The 23,122-nt window shown below is 35.7% G+C and overlaps 3 protein-coding genes across 5 annotated transcripts in view; 1 reads left to right on the forward strand and 2 right to left on the reverse strand.

The window, feature by feature from the left end:
• Positions 1-3,002: 3,002 nt before the first annotated feature.
• On the forward strand, positions 3,003-3,996 carry LOC108973922. The gene is made up of 2 exons (XM_018941442.1): positions 3,003-3,259; positions 3,315-3,996. The coding sequence occupies exons 1-2, from the start codon at positions 3,200-3,202 to the stop codon at positions 3,609-3,611; spliced, it is 357 nt and encodes a 118-aa protein (XP_018796987.1). The 5' UTR covers positions 3,003-3,199; the 3' UTR covers positions 3,612-3,996.
• A 1,164-nt stretch (positions 3,997-5,160) lies between these two features.
• LOC108973915 (leucine-zipper-like transcriptional regulator 1) lies at positions 5,161-9,305 on the reverse strand. The gene is made up of 8 exons (XM_018941432.1): positions 8,295-9,305; positions 7,927-8,235; positions 7,740-7,854; positions 7,516-7,679; positions 6,629-7,459; positions 6,389-6,564; positions 6,142-6,320; positions 5,161-6,079 (listed from the first exon to the last, which is right to left on the reverse strand). The coding sequence occupies exons 1-8, from the start codon at positions 8,900-8,902 to the stop codon at positions 5,675-5,677; spliced, it is 2,787 nt and encodes a 928-aa protein (XP_018796977.1). The 5' UTR covers positions 8,903-9,305; the 3' UTR covers positions 5,161-5,674.
• A 339-nt stretch (positions 9,306-9,644) lies between these two features.
• The window catches only part of LOC108973958 (open rectifier potassium channel protein 1), a 40,112-nt gene continuing 26,634 nt past the window's right edge, over positions 9,645-23,122 (reverse strand). For 2 of the 3 annotated variants that reach the window (XM_018941511.1, XM_018941512.1), the window contains 6 exons: positions 22,331-22,522; positions 15,730-16,031; positions 15,423-15,674; positions 15,236-15,339; positions 13,772-13,919; positions 9,645-12,501 (listed from right to left, as the gene is read on the reverse strand). In XM_018941511.1, coding sequence (XP_018797056.1) covers positions 10,324-12,501; positions 13,772-13,919; positions 15,236-15,339; positions 15,423-15,674; positions 15,730-16,031; positions 22,331-22,472 — 3,126 coding nt within the window. In that variant the 5' untranslated portion in view covers positions 22,473-22,522 and the 3' untranslated portion in view covers positions 9,645-10,323. Of the gene's footprint in view, positions 12,502-13,771; positions 13,920-15,235; positions 15,340-15,422; positions 15,675-15,729; positions 16,032-22,330; positions 23,012-23,122 lie in introns of those variants that run through there. The other variant, XM_018941510.1, reaches the window with a different exon arrangement.

Genomic DNA, 23,122 nt, shown 5'->3' on the forward strand with positions numbered 1-23,122 from the left:
GAAAAAAGGGGTCATAAGGTCATAAAAAAAACTGACACATACGAACGCTAAACCCTTTGAGGGTTTACCATCACTCTGACTTGGAATTTCTCACCCCCCAGACAATAATTCCAAAAATGTTCCACAGTGTAATAAAGGGGTAGGTTTACATAACTTAATGAACAATCGGCGATTTATTTTGTATGTCATAGCTGATCTTAATGAGAAAAGCAAGAGTTTTATGTTTAAAATTATCTCAGATCCAGAAAATAAAATTTTTTGCTATAGAGGATCCAAAATATCCAAAAATATTGATCGAAGGACTAGTTAAGATTTTCATTTTTGACAAAGTGCAATTTCCCAAAAGACGTAATTTTTACTGAGAAAAATTTCACTTCAGAGTGGCTTAAAAATCGAAATTAACTGGTGAATATATCTCAAAAGGTGATGTAAAATATTCACCTCAGCTAATTCAAAGACAATTTTCTCACCGAATCTGAAACCAGTGCTTCGAGAAAATCGTGTTTACACTAAGTGAAAAAATTCCAACAAACAACGAATCATATCTCAGAAATTATTAAACGATAAATTTCAAATTTTCAGAAAATATATTTTCAAAACTTCAAAAACAAAAAATTGACTTAGTGAAATTTACATGTGAATAACTTCCTATTGCCTTTAAAACATAGACAGCGCCACCTGTATAAGATCAGATGAAATTTCAAAGCTAGTTTGGCAGCACTTCCAAATTTGTCATTCCTTTATATTAAGTTACTATAATTTCCATATATTTGCAGAAGTTATGCTAAAATTACTTCCTGAAACAAAGTTTAGTAAGAAAATGAACTTGTAGTGTATAAAACAAAATTTCTAAAAGTTCCTATATATGTCACATATATTTCAAAGCAACAAATTAAGAGAAGAAAGCTTTATTTACACGAAAAAAAGTTTAGAGTATAACTGAATATACTTTTCCATTAAAAATTTACAGTATAAACATTAACATCCGTTCGCTTTAAAACCACTAATTTAAACAACTTCCGCCTGAAATTTTAAATTTTGTTACATTACAGCGCCACCTATCGCCTCAACATCTCTTTGTTTTGCGAAAGTGTCTGGAAATACCGCAGCTAAACAGCTGACTTAAGAGAATTCTTTTTGAATTTTTGCACATCTCGCCGCAATAATGACAAACAATTTTGTATGGATGTATGTACATATATACAACTGTTGAAATTTAGATTATTTAAAATAATGCGAAGGAGAATAGAAAACAAGCATTATTAAACAGTTTGTTCACATAAAAATTAGCTAAACCTAACAACAGCACTTTACAAGGAATATGCATTATAGGAATGGGTGAATGCTTAGAACTTGGTTATAATAAATGCTACATTATTTATAATTTCGTATACTTCTTCATAGATCAACAACATCTAAATACTACATGAAGTCATTTAACGAATGTGAAGAAGGCATTTACACCTGCAGAAGACGAAGCTCACGTGTGGACTGTGTGAAGCTGATAAAGCAGTTAATGATATTTCAATGGATAGTAAATGTTATGGATGAAATTCATTTTAAAATAGCTTTATACAAACAATTAAAGTATATAAGATTGTAGTTGTAAATTGTAAATAATGTAACCCTTTTAGATTGCTAAATTCTGCTATTTTTTGTCATTGAGAAGGAATATTAGGAAGGGTACTGCATATATAATGAATCGTTGAGTACTTTAAATGAATAATTTACACAAACGCCATCTGGCTTATATATAATATGTAATTATAAACAGATCCCGTCAAGCAGCAATGATAGATTTCTTTTGCATCGCGAAAACACCTGCCACATTATGGCCCATACATAGATACATATGTATATGGTTTTGCAAGTGCGTATATGTACATATGTATGTATGTCCATATTTCAAACTTGTAAAGAATTATAGCAAACTGCTCTGGTAGACACATCTACAGCTGTCTCTTATACACATCTAGATGTGTATAAGAGACAGCATATGTATATGGTTTTGCAAGTGCGTATATGTACATATGTATGTATGTCCATATTTCAAACTTGTAAAGAATTATAGCAAACTGCTCTGGTAGACACATCTACAGTAGCGGCTTAATTTACCCATCATTGCTGCCGGAAGAAATTACTTTACAAAAATTTATTTTTTAACTGTGTATAAAGCAACGTGCATTGAAAAATTATTTATAATACTGCATACGAAAAATTAATTGAAAAGTCCCACTCACCTTTTGTGTGCGCACCACCAAACTGGAAACGGCTAAAAGCTGCAGCGTTTGGTTGCAATATTCTTGCAGACGGAAGACCGGTACCGGAACAAGTTGAACGTATAACGACGTGATTCTATTACTAAAACGCACATACTTGAATAAGCAAAAGATATCCAGATCCCGTCAAGCAGCAGTGATAGACTTCATTTACAATTGGCTTTCCTGTATGATGGAGACATCTACAGTAGCAACATAATTTACCCATCTCAGTTTTTTTTTTCAAACTGTGTATAAGACAACATGCAGAGAAAAATCTTTCTAATAATCATTGTATGCGAAATGTTAATTTAAAAATCCCACTCACCTTGCGTTTGCATAAATTGGAAACGCCTTAAAGCATTAGTATTTAATGTACAATATTATTGCAAATGGAGAACCGACCGTGTTGAGCGTATAACCGACGCGATTCTATTACTATAATGCACACAATTGCAAAACCGATGATATGCAATTTTTAAAACGCACAGAAAACTAATTGCACACTTTACACATTCAATATTATACACCAGACACATACAAAAACACTTAAACTACATTAATTAACACTTTAAACTATGAAAACTTTACTATAAAATACTTTTTTCACTAAAATAATTCACTTTATTAACACAAGCAGCCGAACGCCTTAAAACCCGCAATTACACTAAAAACATCCGCCAAAAATTTGACAATTGTTGTTACTGTGCAGTGACACCTAGCGTAACAAGTCTAAACATGCATTTGTCATGTAACAGTAGGTAACAATAGCGCAGTTGAACAGCTGATTATCTTGGGCAGCTGTAATTTGATTCAAAATTTGCAAACTGCACAAAAATTGTAATTAAATTTATTAAGCGAATAAAACTTATTGTTCTGACTTTTTGTTCAGAGAAAACGTAGTAGCAACAGTTTTTATAAGCCGGCAATAAATAACAAAGATGTCTAAAGACAATAGCAGCATGTCGCACAACTCCAGTAATATGTCACTAGAGGATTGGGTAAGCGGCCACTGATTTGTACATGGAACATTGTTTTTTATTTATTTCTTCACAGACGGATCACATCAACACACGTCTGGATGTAATCTATAAAGACCTCTGCGACTTTGAACAAAGCGTTACTGCACAAAACGAAACTAACGATACGGGTGAAGTAAAGCTGATGGAGCTGCTTGAGGCAGTTAATGAGATACAGCGCACCGCCCGCAGTATACGCCCTATAACGGGCACATTGAAGGATAAGCAAGCGCACATGCGTGAACAAATGGAGATGCTGCAACGGTCAGTAGAGCTAATGGAATTGGAGAATAGAACGCGTGCAGTGGACATTATGGAAGAGCCGATGGAGTGACGGCGGTGTTGCCATAAACAACAGTTATATTAACAGCGATTATCTACATCAACATAAATACATACATACAACCGAATACATACAATATTAAGAGGAATTTATAGTTGCAGTTGCAGTTTAATTTTCAATACTTTTGTAAGAATTTAACGTAGTATTATTAATTTAACTTGGAAATAGTTGTAAGTATGCACGTATTTTTATGGAATAAGTATAAAAGATGGCGCATGGCTGAAATTAATAGTTTAAAGGTTTGGTAATTCGATGTTATTTGTTATTGGAAAATCGTAAATCAGTAAATTGTTTTCTGACTGACGGAGCTTAGTTCGTGCGTTTAACTTACAATTTAAATTATTTTCCGAATTTATGTTTATTGTTATAATTAATTTATTTTTTTGTAATATTGAAAAATTAAATGGTTTTGTAAAAAAAAAAAATTTTTTGTAATTTTGCAAAAATTCCTTTTTTTTTTGTACTTTTGCTAAATTCGATTTTTTAGTTTTTTTAATGTCAATAATTTATTTTTTAGTCAACTTCAATTATGCTCAATTATTATTTTTAATTAATGGCAATTTAACTATGAATAAAGGTATTTTTCAATTTTATAAATTTTTAAATATTCTTTTAATATATTTTTATTGAATTTTATTATTTTGCTAGTGCTACATAAATACGCAGCAACAATTTTGCTTGCTTTGCCATGCAATAACTGTTACTTAACAAGATTGTTGCTTTGCAGCAGACATTTTGCATATTGTTTTATAAATAAACATACACTTATAAGTACATACATTTATATTTCGTTAATTATTTTATATAAATATATAATAAAATTCGTATATTCATTAATAAATATTGGAGAATTTTTCCAATTTTTAACTTCCAAAAATGAGGAACTGAAGGAAATAAGATTGATAAAAAATAAATAAATAGTAATATTAAATTACTTAAAAAAATACATATAAATTAAGAATTTATAAAAAAAAAATATTAAACGAATTAAAAAAAAATTAAACGACTAAAAATATTAAAAACAAAAGGTTAAAACATGTAACAATATACATATGTACATACATAGGTATGTACAAATGTCCATATAAAAAATTTACAAAAAATAATAATAAAAATTAATAAGTATAATAAATATATGTACATACATAAATACTAAAAATGTTTAAAAAAAATTTTAAAAATATAAGAAAAATTTAAAAAACTAAAATTTTAAGTAAAAATAAATAAATAAAAATAAATAAATAAAAATAAATTAATAAAAATAAATTAATAAAAATTTAATAAATAAAAAAATATAAAAACCAAAATTAAAAAAAATTATATAAACAAATTAAAAATACAAAACAACAAAAAAGGAAATAAAAAATACACGAAGTATACATTTTTCGAAGGTAAAACATATAAATAATTAAAAAGAGGATAAAAAATAGTATAATAATATTTCTATAACTGCTTAGATTTAAAACTAGAGTTTTCAAAAAAATACACGGTTTAACTTTAAAATTTTTTGTATCACATTATGGAACATTATTTTAAGATAAACAAATTTAGATATCTCAAAAATGCATTTCTTTTTTTAATTGTAAGTGCATAAACGTACTTGCACACAGTGAGCGGGAGGGGACGTAAATAATGATGAATACTATTATTAGAAGCAATTTGGCCACCGATTTCGTATCCTAGATTTTGGTTTGCTTTTTTGCATAACTAGCTATCGCCTGCATTTACACCAAATAGCGGCGCTAATGTGCATTAAGTGCAAAACGTTGCATGAAATGTATAAAAAAAATTAGACATTTACGGCTTTACTTGCTAATGTGTGCTATTTTCATACTTGTCGCTGTTGTTAGTACATTTTTGTCGTTGGCCAACAACGCCCATTACTCCTGCGCGCATTCACACTCACATTCACACGCGCACTCACAGTCATCACACACAGCACTAGCACTACCATTTGCGCTGTCCAGCCCCTCCGCCATACCGCCGCCACATCCACCGACTATTTGCAGCCAAGCCAAAAGCAGCTGCAATGCCGGCCATAGCAGTACCAAATTTCAGATATCAGTATTGAGACTGATGCGTGTCAGAAACTCGCCTTGCGAATCGGCTACCGCGCGTATAATCTCCAGGAGCAGTTCACGTGACAGGGCGCCGATCTTCGGCAAACGCGCCACTTTCGTAAAATCCTTCACTATTAAACGCAAGGCGTAATCTTTGATATCGTAAATTTTCGTTATGTCCGAGGCTTCCAACGTTTGCAGGACATTCTCATACGTTATATTATGCTCGAGCGAATATTTACAGAAGGCGGCTAAACGATTGTTGGACAAGCCGTAAAAGCAGGGCGCTTGAAACAGATACAAAGCATCCTGTGGTGGCATTTTCGTTTCGCCATAGTAAATGTAGCGCAGCAGCGACTGGAAAGCTTCTTGTGAGGGTGAAATTTCACCGATTTGTATCTAATGGACAGAAAGAAGATAGCGAGTGGTGGAAAGTTAACTGTAAAACACTGTATACTTACGTTCACTGCATTATCGGGTGGCATAAATGAACGAAACATGCCTTGGAAGTAGGTGCAGCGTGCGGAGAGTATGGACTTGTGCGCGGGTACGGCTTGGCCATCGAGTATGAGATTTATATCGCAAAATTCTTTGCCGGTGGACTCCAGAAAGACCGCCATGTCGCTCTCCAGTGTGGTGCCTAAGCAGAGAGATTAAAATTTAATATATTTTTGTAATCAAATTAAAAAAAAGTAATATTGATATTACCTTCGCTCTTTTCAAAATTATTTTCCATAACAATTTTACCCGGATTTAGGCGCCTGCGCACAATTTCCACAATCAGCGCTTTGTCTAGATCGCCGAATTCGCTCGACAGCACGACGTCTGCGTAATTTTCATGCTTTATTATGAATTGCATGCAGTGATCCTTGATGATTTGTATTCTACAACACATAATTTGAGGTTATGTGTAAGTCAAAATAAAAAATATAATGTAACTAAACCCACTTGTTCTTGTCCGCATTGTACAACGCCTCCAGCACATTCTGTTTGTTGATTTTGAAATCCAAGTACTGTATACAACCTTGCGCCAAGCGCGGCATTAGAAATCTGCCCGCCAACTGGTATATATCGGTTATCAAAATTATTATATTTTTGCTATACGACTCCTTCAGATCGATTCTATCCGTATATATGTAGTTCAGGATGATTTCGAAGGCCTCCGGTGACGCTTGCGCCAAACGCACTTCCAGCATGGGCGCGCGATCTGCGCCGCCGCTACCCACCAAAGCGCTACGTATATCCATGGCTGGTCCGAACACCTTTTCCATCTGCTGTTGACGCGCCTCGCGCGCTGCTAAGATTTTCGTGCGCAAATGTTTCGAACGCGCCGCCACAAAAGCGATATGCGCTAATATTTTAATCTCCTCAGCACCAACTATAAATTGTATATCGCAGAATTGTTTATCATGAAAGAATTTGCCGTAATCGTCGCGTAGAGTACACTTGGGATAGCTGGAGAATTGAAAGCGATATGTATCGCCGCGACGCACGCTATTATCAACAGTGCCCCCGAAAATGTACATAGCATCGCCGATAACAGCGCTTGCATGGAATACACGACCCGAAGGCATATCCGAGTTTGGCTCGGGCGTTATTACCGACCACACTTGCGAGTCCAAGTCGTAACAGTGCAGATCGTTGGGCAAGGTGGAGTCCGCCGAGCCGCCGAAAACATATAAAAAGCGATCGTGATGCACCATAGTGTGCCCGTAACGCCGTGAAGGTGGTGCTGAAGCGGCGCCACGTAGCACGGATTCGTTGGAGATGCGACGCCAGCTGGGGGAGAGGTATAGTGAATAAATTTATAGTTATATACATACAAATTTACATACGTTTTGGTTTTAAAGTGGAATTCGAAGAGCGAGTTGGTAATCTGCAGACCACTTTGGCCGGAGAAGACATACATGCAGTCGCGCGCAACGGCGACGGGAAAATTACAGCAAGTAGGTGGACGTTCACCCTTTTGCTCCACCTCCTCCCATTGATGGTTTTCGCCCTGCATAAAAAATATAATTATTTATTAATACGTTGTATTTAATTTACTAATAAAACTCACCAATAAATTGAGCGTCCACATGTCATTCAGACGCGCATTACCGTCATAACCAGCATATATCCACATCTTATTATCGTAGACAGCAGCGCCATGCGCAGAGCGTGGCACTGGCACACTAAAATCAAGCAAAACAATAAAGAAAAAAATATTTCACACTGCATTTTTTGCTTTTGTTTTTGGTACGTACCGTCCTGTGAATTTCCACTCCACCCACATGGCCGTCTGAAATTTATACTCGAACAAATCATTTTTATTCGTTAAATTCGAGTTCGAATGTATATCCCCGGTGTAGCCGCCAAAGATGAACATTGAACTGCCATAGACCACGGCGGAGTGGTGATAACGCGGCGCCGGCGCCACGCCGGTAGCACAAGCACGTCCCCACGATTTGTCTTTCACACCAAAACGTATCAAGTCGTTGAGCATCGTTTTGCCATTGTCACCGCCGAACACAAACATTGCATCCTTATACGCCACAACGGTGTGTTTGCTACGCCTGCAATAACAAAGAAATAAGTAAACACGCATAATAAAGATTGTAGACTTAACACTTACTTTGCGCCCACAAACTCAGCGCACTCGAGCATTTTCGACCACTGATGTGTGGCTGTGTAGGAACTAAAGTCCACATTCAATGCGTTCAAGCTATAACTGCCCGGTGATATTGACTTGCAGCTACCGACATCGTACATGCAGACTGCCCCACTACTGCGACAGCTGCTGCCGCTACTGCCACGCATTGAACTGGAATTGGAATGCGACATTTTGCTGCGCGATGAAAAACTTTTGCGACTCTTACGACTGCCCGTGTTGCTATGACACTTCTCCAGACCTGCCAGACAGACGTTGCAGTAACCACTGGAGGAGAGACTGCAGACAAAGCCGCTATTAGCACCACCTACACTGACACCACAAGTCGTTTGATTGCAATTGCCAGCCGTGCCAATGACACTGCCACATGCAGCGCTCAAGCTGCTTGAAATAGAACTCGATGCTAGACTGACGCTACCCCCACCACCGCCGCCTCCGCCGCCGCCACCTGCAACACCACCACTACCTCCGCCACTGCTGCCGCTACCGCTACCGCTGCCGTTGCCACCGCTGCCACCGCCTCCGTCTTCGGTTGAATCTGTAGACTCTGAGCCGAGCAAAGCCTTCAGCATTAACGAGTTACAGGTGTAGAATCGCTTTCGTTGGCTTATTTTGATAGCTTTTTAGGCACTTGAACAGAGTGAAAAAGTATCAAGCGTGTAAACTAAAAACGCAGTTATGCTATATTATTGCAATTAAATTAATAGTTAACGCCCACGCAATTTGCAAGCATGCACGCACACACAAAGCCACACACGCTTTACTGGAGCAAGCAAACCACAAAACCAATGTCGGTTAAGTCCAGCACTTCGCACTGCCCCACACAAAACTTGCACTGTTAGCAAAACCACCAGCTAATATTTATATTTATGCATTTTTAAACAATTTTTCACTAAATTAATGTTTTTTCTCTGCAATTTTCCAATTGCTTTGTCTGTATACCAAAATGTATAAGTACAATGAACACCCGCATTGACGTCGCCAACAAGAAATTACCACAAAATTTATGAATGAATTGACAGTTTGTACTGTGCCAAACAACAGCTGAGCGACAGAGTTACCGTGGTTTAAACAAATAAATGTGCCTTTGACAGTAGAATTTAAAGGAATTTGAAGTGGCAGTGCTTCCAAGTGCACACAGTGTTAGCCATTTCCACATTCGTTTATTAAACATGCATTTTTCAAATTCAAATAAAAGGAAATATGAAAAGAAAATTAAATAAAATAAAATACTAATTTAAATAAATATATAAAAATATATTATAAAAAAATTATAAAGAATAAAAAAAAAAACAATAAACTATTTTCGTCATTTTATAGCATCTTTATTTTGTAACATTTTTTGTTCATATGCGCTCTATACATACATACATACAATATTTATTTCATATTTTCTAAAAAACTCCCTACTTATAGTAGGAAGGCTGAAAACGTGTACATTCGTCCGCATTTGATGTGTTCATAGAATAAATATGTACGCACCATTATGTTGGCGTGTAAATAAATGAATAAACAATAAATAATATGATTTTTATGAGACAATTTTTAGTTTGTATGTGTAATAATTAATTGTCAATTATCGAAGGCATTAACTAATAGCTACTTTCTCGGCTAATACTAAACTTATCACAATAATTTGTTTTTGGCAATTTTGGGGATTGACACTTTGTCGGTGGTTGTGTCTGTAATTATAGGACAGCTGTATTAAATTTAATTTTTAACACTAAAACTATATTTTCACTTTTGTAGCGATTGACGAATGCTTGAAAATATCATTGTCTTTATGCATAATTTACGATTGTAACAAATAATACTAATAGTGTCAGTTATTTCAAATAAACTGTGGCAAACTTATGGCATACCGTTATTGCGCTTATGTCTTTGCTTTAGCTGTCAGTACACAACCCATGAGTGGTGTTATTATTAACATTAAACTGTTTTAGGCACTTTGAAAATACTTAAAAAAAACTTGAATTTTTGCTACTGCCCACCTCTACACATCATCCGGCTTTTGTGTACGCTCCAGCGGGAATCCCTCCTGCATACTGCTCTTTCTTTGCGCTTGTGCGATCTGCACGATACGTGAGAGTGGCGAATGTGTGCTGCCAGTTGTAGGCGGACGTGTAGCCGCACCAACAGCCGGTGTAGGAATGGAAGTTGAGGGTAGCAAGCGAGTAGTACTCGTAACGGTGCCACCGCTGCCCGTCGGGCTGGTCGGACTGGGATCACTTGAACTGCTCGCCGACGAAGTCGATGTTGAAATGTTGAGCTCGCGCGCTAAGGGCGATGGACGCAACGATAGACGACGCTGCAAGACGCTTTGCGTAGATGCTGATGATAATGTTGGCGCTGCTGGTACTATATTTTGTGACGCTAACGCGATATTCATATTTGCACCCGGTGGTGGCGCCTTACCCGGCGGTATTTGTAGCGCTGTAGGCCGCACACTGAAGCGACGTTTGAATTTATTACTAGGCGTAGTAGTACTGTTAGTTGTTGACGACACATTCGTATCACGTTCACTATAACTTGGAGGAGGTTCGGGTATTTGTTGCACTGCTGATGACTTGCGACGGCGTGTCAGCATGCTAGTTGGACCCGACGCCGCAAGCGTTGTTGTTGAGCCTGTGGGCGCATTGAACGAGGTGGGCAAGGCGCCAACGACTGTAGAGCGTCGTGCATATAAACGATTGGCAGCAGCGCTATTCATAGCGCGTTTATTGTCATTGCTGAAGAGTGAGAATAATGGAGGGACGTCCGGTAAGTCCATGCCAGCATTACCCATTTTACGTTGTTTATTGCTGCCACCAAAAATGCCACCCATATCGCTATGGGTTATTGCTGGCGGACTGTCGGCGGCTTCCTCCATTACAGTTTGCGTATGCATCACCTCTAAAGCGCGTATCAAGTCAGCAATTGTTGTATTCTCCAACACCTCTCGTTCCTCCTCTGAGGCGACCGAAAAGAGACTAGGACGACGATCAGCTGCAGCACGACCGCTAGTGGGGAAAAGACTGCCACGACGTGATGGCGTGACTGTGTTTGGCTGCATACCAGACGTAAAAAGACTGCCACGTCGTTGTGTAAGTCCAGCTGCATTGGAAGTGGGAAACAGACTTCCACGCCTGACGCCCGCGGACGGTTTCTGTGTAAATATGGATTCGCGTCTTTTGCGTGGACCACCACCTACAGCGGCATTACTGCCACGACGTGCACCAGCTCCCAAACCATTGAGCGCACCCGATGGCTGTTTTGATGTCAAACTGCCGTCCGAAGGATAACTGCTAGGCGCGCCAGGTAAACCTGAAAGTTTACCATTGCCATAATAAGGAGCATTCGCTTCAGCTGCTACTGTGCTGTAATAGTCAAGCGGTGGTGCGCGACGCGCCGACTCTGGCACACTCATAATCGAAAAGCGGCGTGTGCCATTTGGCATCGACACATCCGTGCCAGCCTCAGCGGCAGTTATGCGCTCTTGAGAAGGTCGCTTCTTCGATGGGAACAATTTACGCAAGCCATCGGGCATTGAGAACTTCTTCACACGCGGCTTTGGTGGCTCATCCTCCTCCATATTCACAACATATTCGCGTGGCGGTAAACCGAAACTTGAACGATATAAATTACGACTATCACCCTCCTTGTAACGATTGTTAATCGCCTCTTGTATGCGCTCATTATCACCGCTCCATGTCCATTCCGTTGGCAATGCAGTGGGGCGACGTTGGCGCCATGGTGGCTCGAAGTTGTAATCGGAGTTGGCGCGTCCACGCGGCTTAGGTGCCTCATGAATACTCGGATACGACCACTCACTAGCCAATATTTGCGAATCAGACAGTCCGTGATAACCACCATACATGCTGAATTCATCCTCCTCTGGGGGTGGCACGCGGACAGCGCCCAACGCACCAACCACTTTGGCCAACAATTCTGTAGTTTGCAGAAAAGCATCTGCGTCCTGGAAGGATTTCTGTTTATCCAGTTTATCGAGAGCAGTATCGGAAGAAGCGTGTATGGGCGCGAGACCACTACGCGCTTCGATGACGTCATATGTTTCAGAGAACGCGCGCTTGCGCGGGAATTCAGGTGGCGTATCCTCGCGATACATGGTGAGCTCGGGTGCAGAGTTTGAACGGTGCAGCTGCAGTGTGGGATCCGGCTCGTTATAGACCGGCTGGTTGAACGGAAAGAAAATAAAATAAATAAATTGTATGAGAAGGGAATTAAAATGAAAGAAATGTTATAAGAATAAATCATTTATTTAGGGTACTTTTTGCGTTATCTGCACATAAAGAAATAAAATTTTTCAAAATTTTTTTATAATTTTTTTTTACATTCTAATTATTATTTTTTAATTATCTTGATTTAATTCTGTTTATTATTAATTTCAAATACATACTTACTGCAAATTTCTTGCGCCCAATATTATAGATTACTTTAGTAAAATAACTATAAAGAATTAAAAAAAGAATAAAACTTTTCTTAAATTACTTTGTTTGCTGTTGACCATGTTTAACCCGCTTAGTATTGTGGTACACACAGATAATACTTTTAAAAGTTGCAGAAACAACAAAATTGTTTAATTATTTTGAGGTTAAAATTTTAAACCCGGTATTAATTATGTGTTATTTGTTAAAGTGATGACAATTCACTTTTTATATATTCTACTTGAAATGATTAGATTTATTTCATGTGCAAATAACCCAAGAATATTACATAGAAAAAATTACAAAGTTATTGGAGTAGAATAATCAAAACAATAAAATAAATAATAATAATAATAAATAAATAAGTACTAAACAGCGACATTACTATTTACATATAAGTTTCCAGTTATTTTCAACAATCTTACCACGCTTATCATTATTTAAAACATCTGGCGGCATTTTAGTAAAAAATAAAAAAATAAATTACGTTTTACTTTCAGTTATAATTTTGTTAAAGAATATTTTGTAATATTTATATTGTTTAAATTACTAGTTATTGTTTCACATTAATCTATATCGCTAAATGTTGGCAATAAAGTTTGACAGTGTGAACATCTGGCTATGTATCATAAACAAAACAGTAACGGAAAATTACACATGATTTTAAAATCATGCACTCAATGAACAGTATTGAGTATTAATTATTAAAAAAGAAATAGAAAATTATGCGGCGAATTTCAAATATATTCGTGAAGTCTTCTAACGACTGCCACGAACTATCTTTGTTAAATATGAAAAAAACTGCAAACAATTGATAGACCGCTTGCTAATTGGACTTATAAAATTTTAAGCTAATAGATATTAAAAAAAGTAATTTGTAGATATTTCAAAGTTCTATTAATCGAATTATACTTTTATCGTCTAAATATATTAATTTGTTTATATCCCAGTTAAAGTATTATACTATCATACCTAAAAAATAAATTTTTGTTGTTAAATTCAAAGAATTTTCGTTACCTTCACTCGCAGTATATACAGCTCATTCAAAATCCTTCGTAAATGTCCGACATCTTTCGTAACACCGCTCCATATGCGATTTTGTGTTGTTTTTATATTCGTCGATAGTTGTTGTTCTAAACGTCTTAGTTTTTTACTTTGTAAACCACTGTAAACGATTTTGAAAATGAATGTAGGGTGCAAATATGTTCAAAGATTATAATAAAAAAAAAATTAAAAATGTTTTATGTGAAATTAGTTATTTGAAGCCAGTATGAAACTTTTAATCTGTTAACGATGAGAATGTAAATATTACTTATATACATTCCATTTATAAAAACATGCAATTATGTGTGATAATTATAAAAAATTACATGAATAAAAACTAAATATTTATTTAAAAACACCCAACATAAATAGTTGTAAAATAATTTTTCGATAAAATAAAGTAAATAAAAAAAAGTTAGTTTTAATAAACAGTAATCAAATTAAAAGTACCAAACCCATTTTATAAATACACATATACTTTCGTAGAAGCTCAAACAATGTGAATATTATATGATTTATTGAGATGGTTAAGACTTCTAGTCGTGGAGCTACATAAAAGACTGTGCTTGCTGGCTGCGGCAACATATGACGAGCCACTAAGTGCTGTGCTCTTTATCATATATTCGGTATAAAGTGATCATATGATTGGTAGTGGTTGTTATGGCAGCAGCCTCTCTGCTGGGCCTATATGTGAAATTCTGGTTGGCGGCAGGCAGACCGAAATAGCGTCATATGATGTGTTACTTAACGTTGCGACGTGACATCACACGATAGGTAGTAATTGGAGTGGCGGCAGCCTCTGGCTGAGTCTATATAAAGTAAAACGATGGTAGCTGATCCAGGCAGTCGCATATGACATCATATGATGCAATAATATGAGACGTGATATCATATGGTGAGTAATGATTCATATAATGTGTCACCATATGATGTGACGTGGATAATATGATGTGTTGGGATTACTACGGCAGCAGTTTTTAAGCCTCAGGCTATACAAGAAACTGTGATAGCTGCTGAGGCAGTTTGAAATGACGCCATACGTAAGGTGATATCATATGATGTGTATTAAGTGTTATAACATCGAGGGGATAATACGAGAAACTATAGCTGAAGCTTTACGGCTTTTAAAAACATGTATAAATAACCGCGTTAATAAAAATAAATTATAAACTACCACCCAATTTTACAATATTATCAGTTAAATTTAATAAAATTGTTAAAAATTATTATTTTAAATTTTAATATTTTAATACTTTAGTTACGGAAAAAATGTAAAACTTTCAAAAGCATGCGTACGTAAATATATAATAAAAATGTTAGCAAAAAGTAAAAGTAAGAGGTTTTTTGCAAATTAGATTAGGTAGACAATAACACGAACACACACACAGATCCCCACAAAAATATTTATTTTGAAACATAAAAATGTTCAATAATTACCGTGTTATGAAGCCCATAATCATGACTAAGTAACCCAAAGCGAATATAAACCACATTATGACGAATATTTCATAAACCACAAACCAGGCGCCGAACTCGCGTGGCTGAAACGGAAGGAGAAAATTGTAAACGTTTCAACGTTTTATTAAAATTAAGTTTTTTTTTGCAAAAAAATAACTAAGTTCACCTGATCTGGTCCAAAGGTGGGCACAAAGTCACCGAAGCCAATAGTTGTTGTGGTTACATAAGCGAAGTAAATCGATATGGAGTAAGACCACTTCTCGAAATATGTAAACACAAGCGCCGGTAACAGTATAAAAATACCGATACCCGGTATCAGCGCGATCAGTATGGCGGTGAGTAGACCTAATTGTGGTGGCACATAATGTTTATCGCGTGACAATTTGAACTTTTTATAGCGGCGATAAATTAACTCGAACTAAAAATACAAATTTAAATTAAAAATATTACAAAAAGTATTTATATTAATTTACCGTTTTGCCAAAGTAGTCACCCAAGCCCGCAAAAAGTATACCATTAACCGGTATGCCAATGATCGAGTAAAATATCATAATCAGCCGTCCCGCTAAAGTGGTGGGATATATATTGCCATAACCAACGGTTGAGCAGACAGTGAAAGCAAAGAAAAACGAATGGTAAAATGTCCATGTATAAGGTGGCTCAAATTCATCCGCTGTGTAGTTTGTCACCTTTTTACCGCAATAATCGGAAATGTTTTCAAGTATCTCTGTGACGGTGCTCTCGTTCTTGCCGGACAATTCGCTAACGAGGTATTCTGCAAATAATTTAAAAATATTACAAAAATGTTTAAAGCCCAAAAATGGTGCCGTAGTAGCATGTTTCAGATATATGGCAAAAAAATAATCAACCTTTTCCCTTGTTACAAAAACAGCAGTTATATTTTCAAATATATTATGCAAATGCGTACTTACTCCGAAAACGGAAAATACTATTTGATTCTGTTTATTCTATAATAACAGCAAAAGTTTGAAATTTGGAATCCATTAGCAATTTCGGACTGACACCGAATATAAGGACTATTATGAAACTGTTTTCTTCTATTACAACGACAAAAATTGCAATTTACTAATCCATTATGCCAATCTGGACGAACTCTGAAAACTCAAAACGCAGTTTTAATAATTTTTATTCAATTGCCACAAATAAAACCTCAAAGAAAACTATTTTAATACGTTTTTTTATTACAACAACAAATTTTTCAATTTTGAAATCTTTTGGGTAATTTTGAACTCACTCCGAAATTTGGAAAAAAAAACTATTTTGATACTTCTCTTATTAGAATAATAAAAATTCAAAACCCAAAAAATTATTTTGACACTCTTGTTCCATTATAAAAATACAAAAAGACTTTAATTTGCGAATTCATTAAATTCGGAGTTACTCCGGAAATTAAAAAAAGAACGAAGAATATTCTACTTTATAATGATAAAAGGCTACAATGTCGACCGAAAGTGAAAACTCGGAATTACTCCGAAAACAAAGGAGTTTTCAAATATAGTTTACACTGCACTGGAAAGGACCATATCGCTTTCCGAAAAGTTCTCAATGGACTTACGCACGTTTCGGCGCGTTATTGTTCGAGCAATATTCATAATAAACTCTATTCTAACCTAACTTATGATATGTAATGTCAAATAAGTCACAAATGATATAATCAAATTCATTAAATTATTTTTGATTTGCAACCAAATAATTTCTTGTAAATGTGATTGTGATTGTATTACTCTTCTTCTGGTACATTGTATGGCAGAGAATTGACTTTGAAAAGGCACCAATAATAATTTTCCACTACTTGAGTGTGTTTTCGCTCAACTTTCGACAAAGCCCCGCGTCAATTCTTGGTTAGAAGACTTGAATGCACTGCAGCCACTCATAAATATGTATACTTATAGACATCATATAAGCAAATACACTTGCAGCAGCCATGTAAACATGCACAGCTTGAAATTTACAACAATTTAAAGCAATAATCATAACAACGCAAGTGACTTAGTAGTGCAATATACTTGCACTTAATCGGCGTCTGGATGATTGCTTATTGTCGCTCAGTTGCTTTATTTGTGCTACAAATTGCATTTGGCAGCCACTTGACAACCACTGACATTCGAACAGCTGTTCGCCATAGTCAAAATACAACACTTTGATTTGTTGTCGCTTTGTCCAGGCTGTTTGTTTGCATAAGTTAAGCGTTTTGCTTAAATTAATAGCAATTTTCAGTTATTAACATTATATTTTCCTGCAATCTACTTTTTCTTGCTTTGGAATTGCCAGGAATTGTGTGTAAATTAAGAAAATTGTAGGCGTTTATGACTGTATAAACGATTTCAAAATTGCAAAATTTCTTTTCTTTGAAGCATTTGCATACACAAGCGGAAGCAGAAAAGCATGTCGCAAAGGTAATTGGGAGTATTTAATTAGGAAATTGTCCTAACCGGTATGACCTCTGAGAAGCTCTATTCAAAAGCGTTGCATGTGTTTATTAATCAAAAAATATGCCTCAAAATATTAATTGCTTGCATTAATAATTTGACATTGGAAACCCCACATAAATTTCTCGAGCGACACCGATAAACAAGTGAAGTCAACGCTGGACCCAATTTATGTATATGAGAATTGTAACGTTAGAGTATTTCTGACTTTTGGGGCTAATTTTCACTTATCTGAGATATAAAAACAATTCTAAGACATGCAACTTTTCCTCAAAGGTCAGATAGTAATTCTAAAGCCATATAGCCAGTTATGTAAGAAGAAATCCTTTCATCTAAGCTTTATAAGTTCTTAGACATGCTTCATATCGGGTTGTTTATGAACTCAGTTAATGTATTGTATGGATCATCTTCATGTGTTTTATCACTTTTTACGAAGAAAACTTTCCTTGATATGACCTTTCAAGCCACAAAATCCAGGCTAGTTCTATTCACTTAGACATGAAGTCGTAGTAACGGACACTTCGAACAAGGAAATGCGTTGATGCACTTAGTCTCCTCTAACTTACATAAAGACATGAAATAAATGTGTTGGTGAGGTTAGCAGGGACTTGTCTAATATGAACTGCTCCCCTATGCAAAAGAGTTCACTTTTAGCCAATAAGAAAGCAATTGTGTTCCATCAGGACAATGTCAGGCCACACACAACGATAGTGATTCGCCAGAAGGTTCGTGAACTTGATTTTAAGGTTCTTAGGCATCCACATACTTGTTCCTTTCTATGGCAAATGATTTTTAAGCTTGTAAAACTCGGATCCATCTGTTTGTCTGTTCGTCCGTTGGTCTGTCTGTATATACGAGAACTAGTCCCTGAATTTTTGAGATATCGTTTTGAAATTTTGCACGCGGTCTTTTCTCCCCAAGAAGCTGATCATTTGTCGGAATCACCATTATCGGATCAATATAATATAGATACCATACAAATGTAACAATCAAAATCAAGTTCTTTAATGGAAAATCTTTTTGACAGGATGCCTTCACGAAATTTGAGTTTTATAGCTTCCGTTCAGCTGAAGGTAACGTTTTTCTTGTCACTTATTTGCTTGTAAACATATTTACATCAATTTGTATATATGTATATACATATACAGTACTCGGTAGTACGCTGTTTATTTGCCAGCGAAGCATTTTATTTTGACTGCTTGCGCGAAATGTAACTGATAAGTGATAGAAATACCTAATCTTAATGTCGAACAGTGAAACAACTACTAAATCAACAAAAGCAAAGGAAATTAAATAAATAAAATGTCATTAAGTCATTGTAAATGTCAATAAAATGTACTTAAAGTCAAATAGGAGCGTCACGCTGTGAGTAAATATGTGCAAATTGAGCGGTTTACGTGTGTATATATGTAAATATTTATGTATGTATAAAACACATGTGTAAGTACAAATGCACAACTATAATTACATAAAACGCAGCTGCCATACAAAATGCGCCATTTAAACGAAATTAATTAATTAAAATAAATTTGTAAAAATCACTGATTCACTGATATTCGCTATCAGTTCGTATAATAGTACAAATTATGTATGCGAAAAATGCGATCATGCATAAAAATAGGCGACGAAAGTGAAAAGAATAAAACTGAAAGCGTTACTTGCACTCAAAGGCACAGCCAATATATCGATAACAAATTAAATCGATTACATGAAAACATGTGCAACAATTTGTTTTTGGTGTTTTTTATTGCTATTTTCACTGCCACTGTGTCAGCGCATAGCCGTGACACTTTAAACGCCGTTACTTCCGAAAACCATCAATCAGTGACATCACACGAAATGGCGGCGGTAACTACAATGGAACATACGACAAGCAGACAAAACAAAAAGACTAAAAATTAGAGGCATATACACATCCATACATATGTAGTTATTTAGCACAAGACAATACCAAGTTGCGCCGAGCGATTTGGTTTTGAGAAGAGATTTCTTTTGAGTGCCGCAATTTATTCATTTGAAAGCGCACACGAAGCACTTGTAGCTGGACACACGAACCAACAATGAAGATACATATATAATACTTCCGCGCCAAATACACACATACAAATACAAGCTTTGTAAGCCGGTGTACGCCCACCTATCTCCACTAAGCATGTGATATTACAACGCCGAATGCTCATAAATCGGCTGCGCGGCTACCCAGCAGCTTCAAATCGTCACTTTTATGTGGTTCATTGAGGATTTTGCTTAATTTACGTTGACTACTTTAGCCGCACAGCTAAATTTCAATCAACTAAACGAAACAAAAGAAAAAAATTCCGATCGTAGGTGTGTTTCACATACAAATTAATTCGTGCGCGAGCGGTAAAGTTCGTTTACGGAAGCGCTTTTACGACGATACATTACCGAAATAGCTGAGTTTGCAGTTGCGCTGGTCATTGGTCGTGGGGCACTCAGCCCGAATTTGCATATCGTTTTATGCACGGTACGTGTGAGTGTGGTTAACAACTAACCTACAACAATACCAACTACGTAAATGGGGGGGTAGCGGCAATAATTTCAAGTTCGATGTCAATGTTTTCTACGATTTCGTTTGTATTTGAGCGCGCATTGATGAATTTGTGGCTCGGTGGGTGCAGTTTGATGTCGATAGTTTTCAGAACTTTCAATAGATTTGTTGAACGTTGAGATATTACCTGCTTTAACTCTAGTAATATCAGGGTAAACTAGCTTTCAAATATCTGTTTTAATATTCCTGAAATTCTCAGTATTCTAAGCGACTCAAATGATATACGTTTCGGTTCAGTTGTTGTATGCTGTCATGAGGGACATTGATTTAGTACAGTTCTTCAATGAGTGATGTATTCATTAATCAACACATTAAATGATCCGAATAGGGCTTGAGCCCTTTGCCTTTTTAAAGATGCGTAATTTATTATAATTCCAAAATCGTGTGATGATAATGCACTACTTCAGAAGTAACACTTTTGATGAAGCAACCCCAAATACAATACGTCAGCCGTGATTAAAAATATCTCAAAACTTGCTTTTTTTTCTAAATTTCTCTTTTCGTTGGCCAATTAAAATGCTTGTGTGAAAAGTTTACTCCCACAAAAAAAAAAACAAATATCTTGACAAATAGTCTGCACTGATTTGCTTAAACAAATTAGGCAACTTTTATAGTTACTTTACACAAGAAATTAACGCCTGACGAAATAAACGCTAATAAATTGGAATTTTATATGTATTTACACAAAGTGCGCGCTCATGAGACTGACAGTGATGTGCATATGAGTTGACGTGTATCGAAGCATCGATAAATAAACAAAAGCCACATTCCAGTAGCAGCATTTAGATTATTAATAATTATTATAAAAATCACCTGCCGAAGTGTTAACGTATTTCAAGAAGCATAGCAAATCGGGCACGAACAGCAAATATTTACATTTATACTGTTGTAATGCAAATTAGGCGGAGATGGATATTTTACTTGTGCAAATTTCTAAAAATTAACTTTTTAACAAAAAAAAAATCAATTGATAAAACAATTGTGACGTACATACTTTAAAATGCAGTGTAAATTGCTATAGCAAACGCCCTCGGTTTGACTCATGCGCAAATTTATTCACTTTTGCATTTTTTTACTCTAGTATTTTTGTCGAATCCTTGACTAAGCAACAGTCATTATTGCAAGAATGTGCGAATTCGTTCATAAAATGTATTTCAAGGCAAAATGCGTTGGGTCTAAGCACAATATAATATAATGGCTTAAAAGCAGTGAAGAAATAAATAGTTCATATTGACTGAGTTCAAACGAAAATTTATTCACATTATGCATTTTTTTCGGATGTGAAGGTAATGAAAAATTCAGTTCTTAAAAAATATATGTACTATATGTCCGGTTTAATTTTTTTAGGCAGACACGTCACTAACTTGCATCCGAAAAAGACACAAAAAAAATCCTTTGAAAGTCTAAATTAATTTCGCATCCTTTCTAATTCCAAGTCATTCAAAGAGAAACTAATAATACCATATGTACATAGTTTAAAGGAGTAAGTGGACAAAAAGAATGGATCTAAAATTACTAAGTTATCACGGAATTTTAATTTCGGTATACCGAAACTTTTCGGACTATATTATTTGTATAATATTTTTAATATAATTTAAGTTTGTTGATCTTAGATATAACAGTTATTTTTTAATTTTAAAATTAGAAATTTATTGAACTCAGAATTTTTCGAACTCTCTTAGGGACCATAGTAAAATACATTACATATTTCAGCTAAACTATTTTAGCGATTTTGAGTATGTTATTTAATATTTATAACTTTATTTTCTCATAACGGTGCTTATCAGTGAAAATATTGAATTCAATTGAAAATTATATAAATTTATTTGATAAACAAAGGGGTATATTGTTACAAACGGCATAAATATATATATTTTCCGGATCCCGAAATCAGACTTAAGCAATCCCGAAATTTCGGGATATCAAAAAAGTTTACGATATCTTATTTCGTAATTTACGGCATAAATATATATCTTTAAGATCGCGAAATAAAACTTAGTCGATCCCGAAATTTCGGGATTTCACAAAATTTACTATATTAAATTTCGTACTCACCATTCATTTCAATACGTTCGCGCAGATCCGTCGCACGCTGTTGTTTCTCGATGCCATGCTCTATATGATAGTAGATGCTGGCACCGAACATCAAGTACGCTATGTAAAAGATGAGCAATAATATCCAGCGTCGCGGCGACATAACTCTGCTGACACAATCCTGCGGCCGTTTGCGCTCGCCTCCGCAAAGCACTTTACCACGTGGAAATGCGCGCAAAAGTTTGGCAAACATCAAGCAATACATATTGTTGCAGCGATTTTTCGGCGTTTGTTGAAGACAAAGCAAAAAAAATAGAAGCACAACAAAAACAATTCAAATAATGCACATTTGAAATTTATGGTTCACAAGCATGCGGCAAATTATTTGAAGGTGACGAAGGCGTTTTATATTTTTTTGTATACAATTTTTTCAAGTTTTTATTTTGAAATTTATTTTTATTGAACTCCGAAACAACTTGTGTTGCGCTTAAAATTTTAATTTGCAATTTAGCGCTAGATACACTTTTGAGCGACGCAATATGCACATGCCGCGAGGAATATTACGTGCAAACTGCTGACTCTGTCGCTTATAAAAGCGTATTCAAAGGCAGCGTAGATATAAGAAATTATATCAAGAGAAATAAAATCAAAGAAAATAGTAAATAGTAACAAAACATTCCAAATACTCCATTGTAGTAAGTGCTTAAGTATTGCTTGAAGTGGGTGAGCGCATTATCAGCGCCTTACGGCCAAGCACCTGCGCGCTGCTACACTACGACGCGCTGACGCCAGCTGCCATATGTATAAACCGCG

The sequence above is a fragment of the Bactrocera latifrons genome, unplaced genomic scaffold (assembly GCF_001853355.1).
Source record: "Bactrocera latifrons isolate USDA-ARS-PBARC rearing strain unplaced genomic scaffold, ASM185335v1 scaffold_51, whole genome shotgun sequence".
Lineage (NCBI taxonomy): Eukaryota > Metazoa > Arthropoda > Insecta > Diptera > Tephritidae > Bactrocera > Bactrocera latifrons.

Coding starts and splice junctions, on each gene's coding strand:
- LOC108973922 (XM_018941442.1), top strand. CDS start 3,200: ATGTCTAAAGACAATAGCAGCATGTCGCACAACTCCAGTAATATGTCA. Junction 3,260..3,314: donor ATATGTCACTAGAGGATTGG/GTAAGCGGCCAC, acceptor ATTTCTTCACAG/ACGGATCACATCAACACACG.
- LOC108973915 (XM_018941432.1), bottom strand. CDS start 8,902: ATGCTGAAGGCTTTGCTCGGCTCAGAGTCTACAGATTCAACCGAAGAC. Junction 8,236..8,294: donor GCTGAGTTTGTGGGCGCAAA/GTAAGTGTTAAG, acceptor TTGTTATTGCAG/GCGTAGCAAACACACCGTTG. Junction 6,321..6,388: donor TAATTTTGAAAAGAGCGAAG/GTAATATCAATA, acceptor CTCTCTGCTTAG/GCACCACACTGGAGAGCGAC.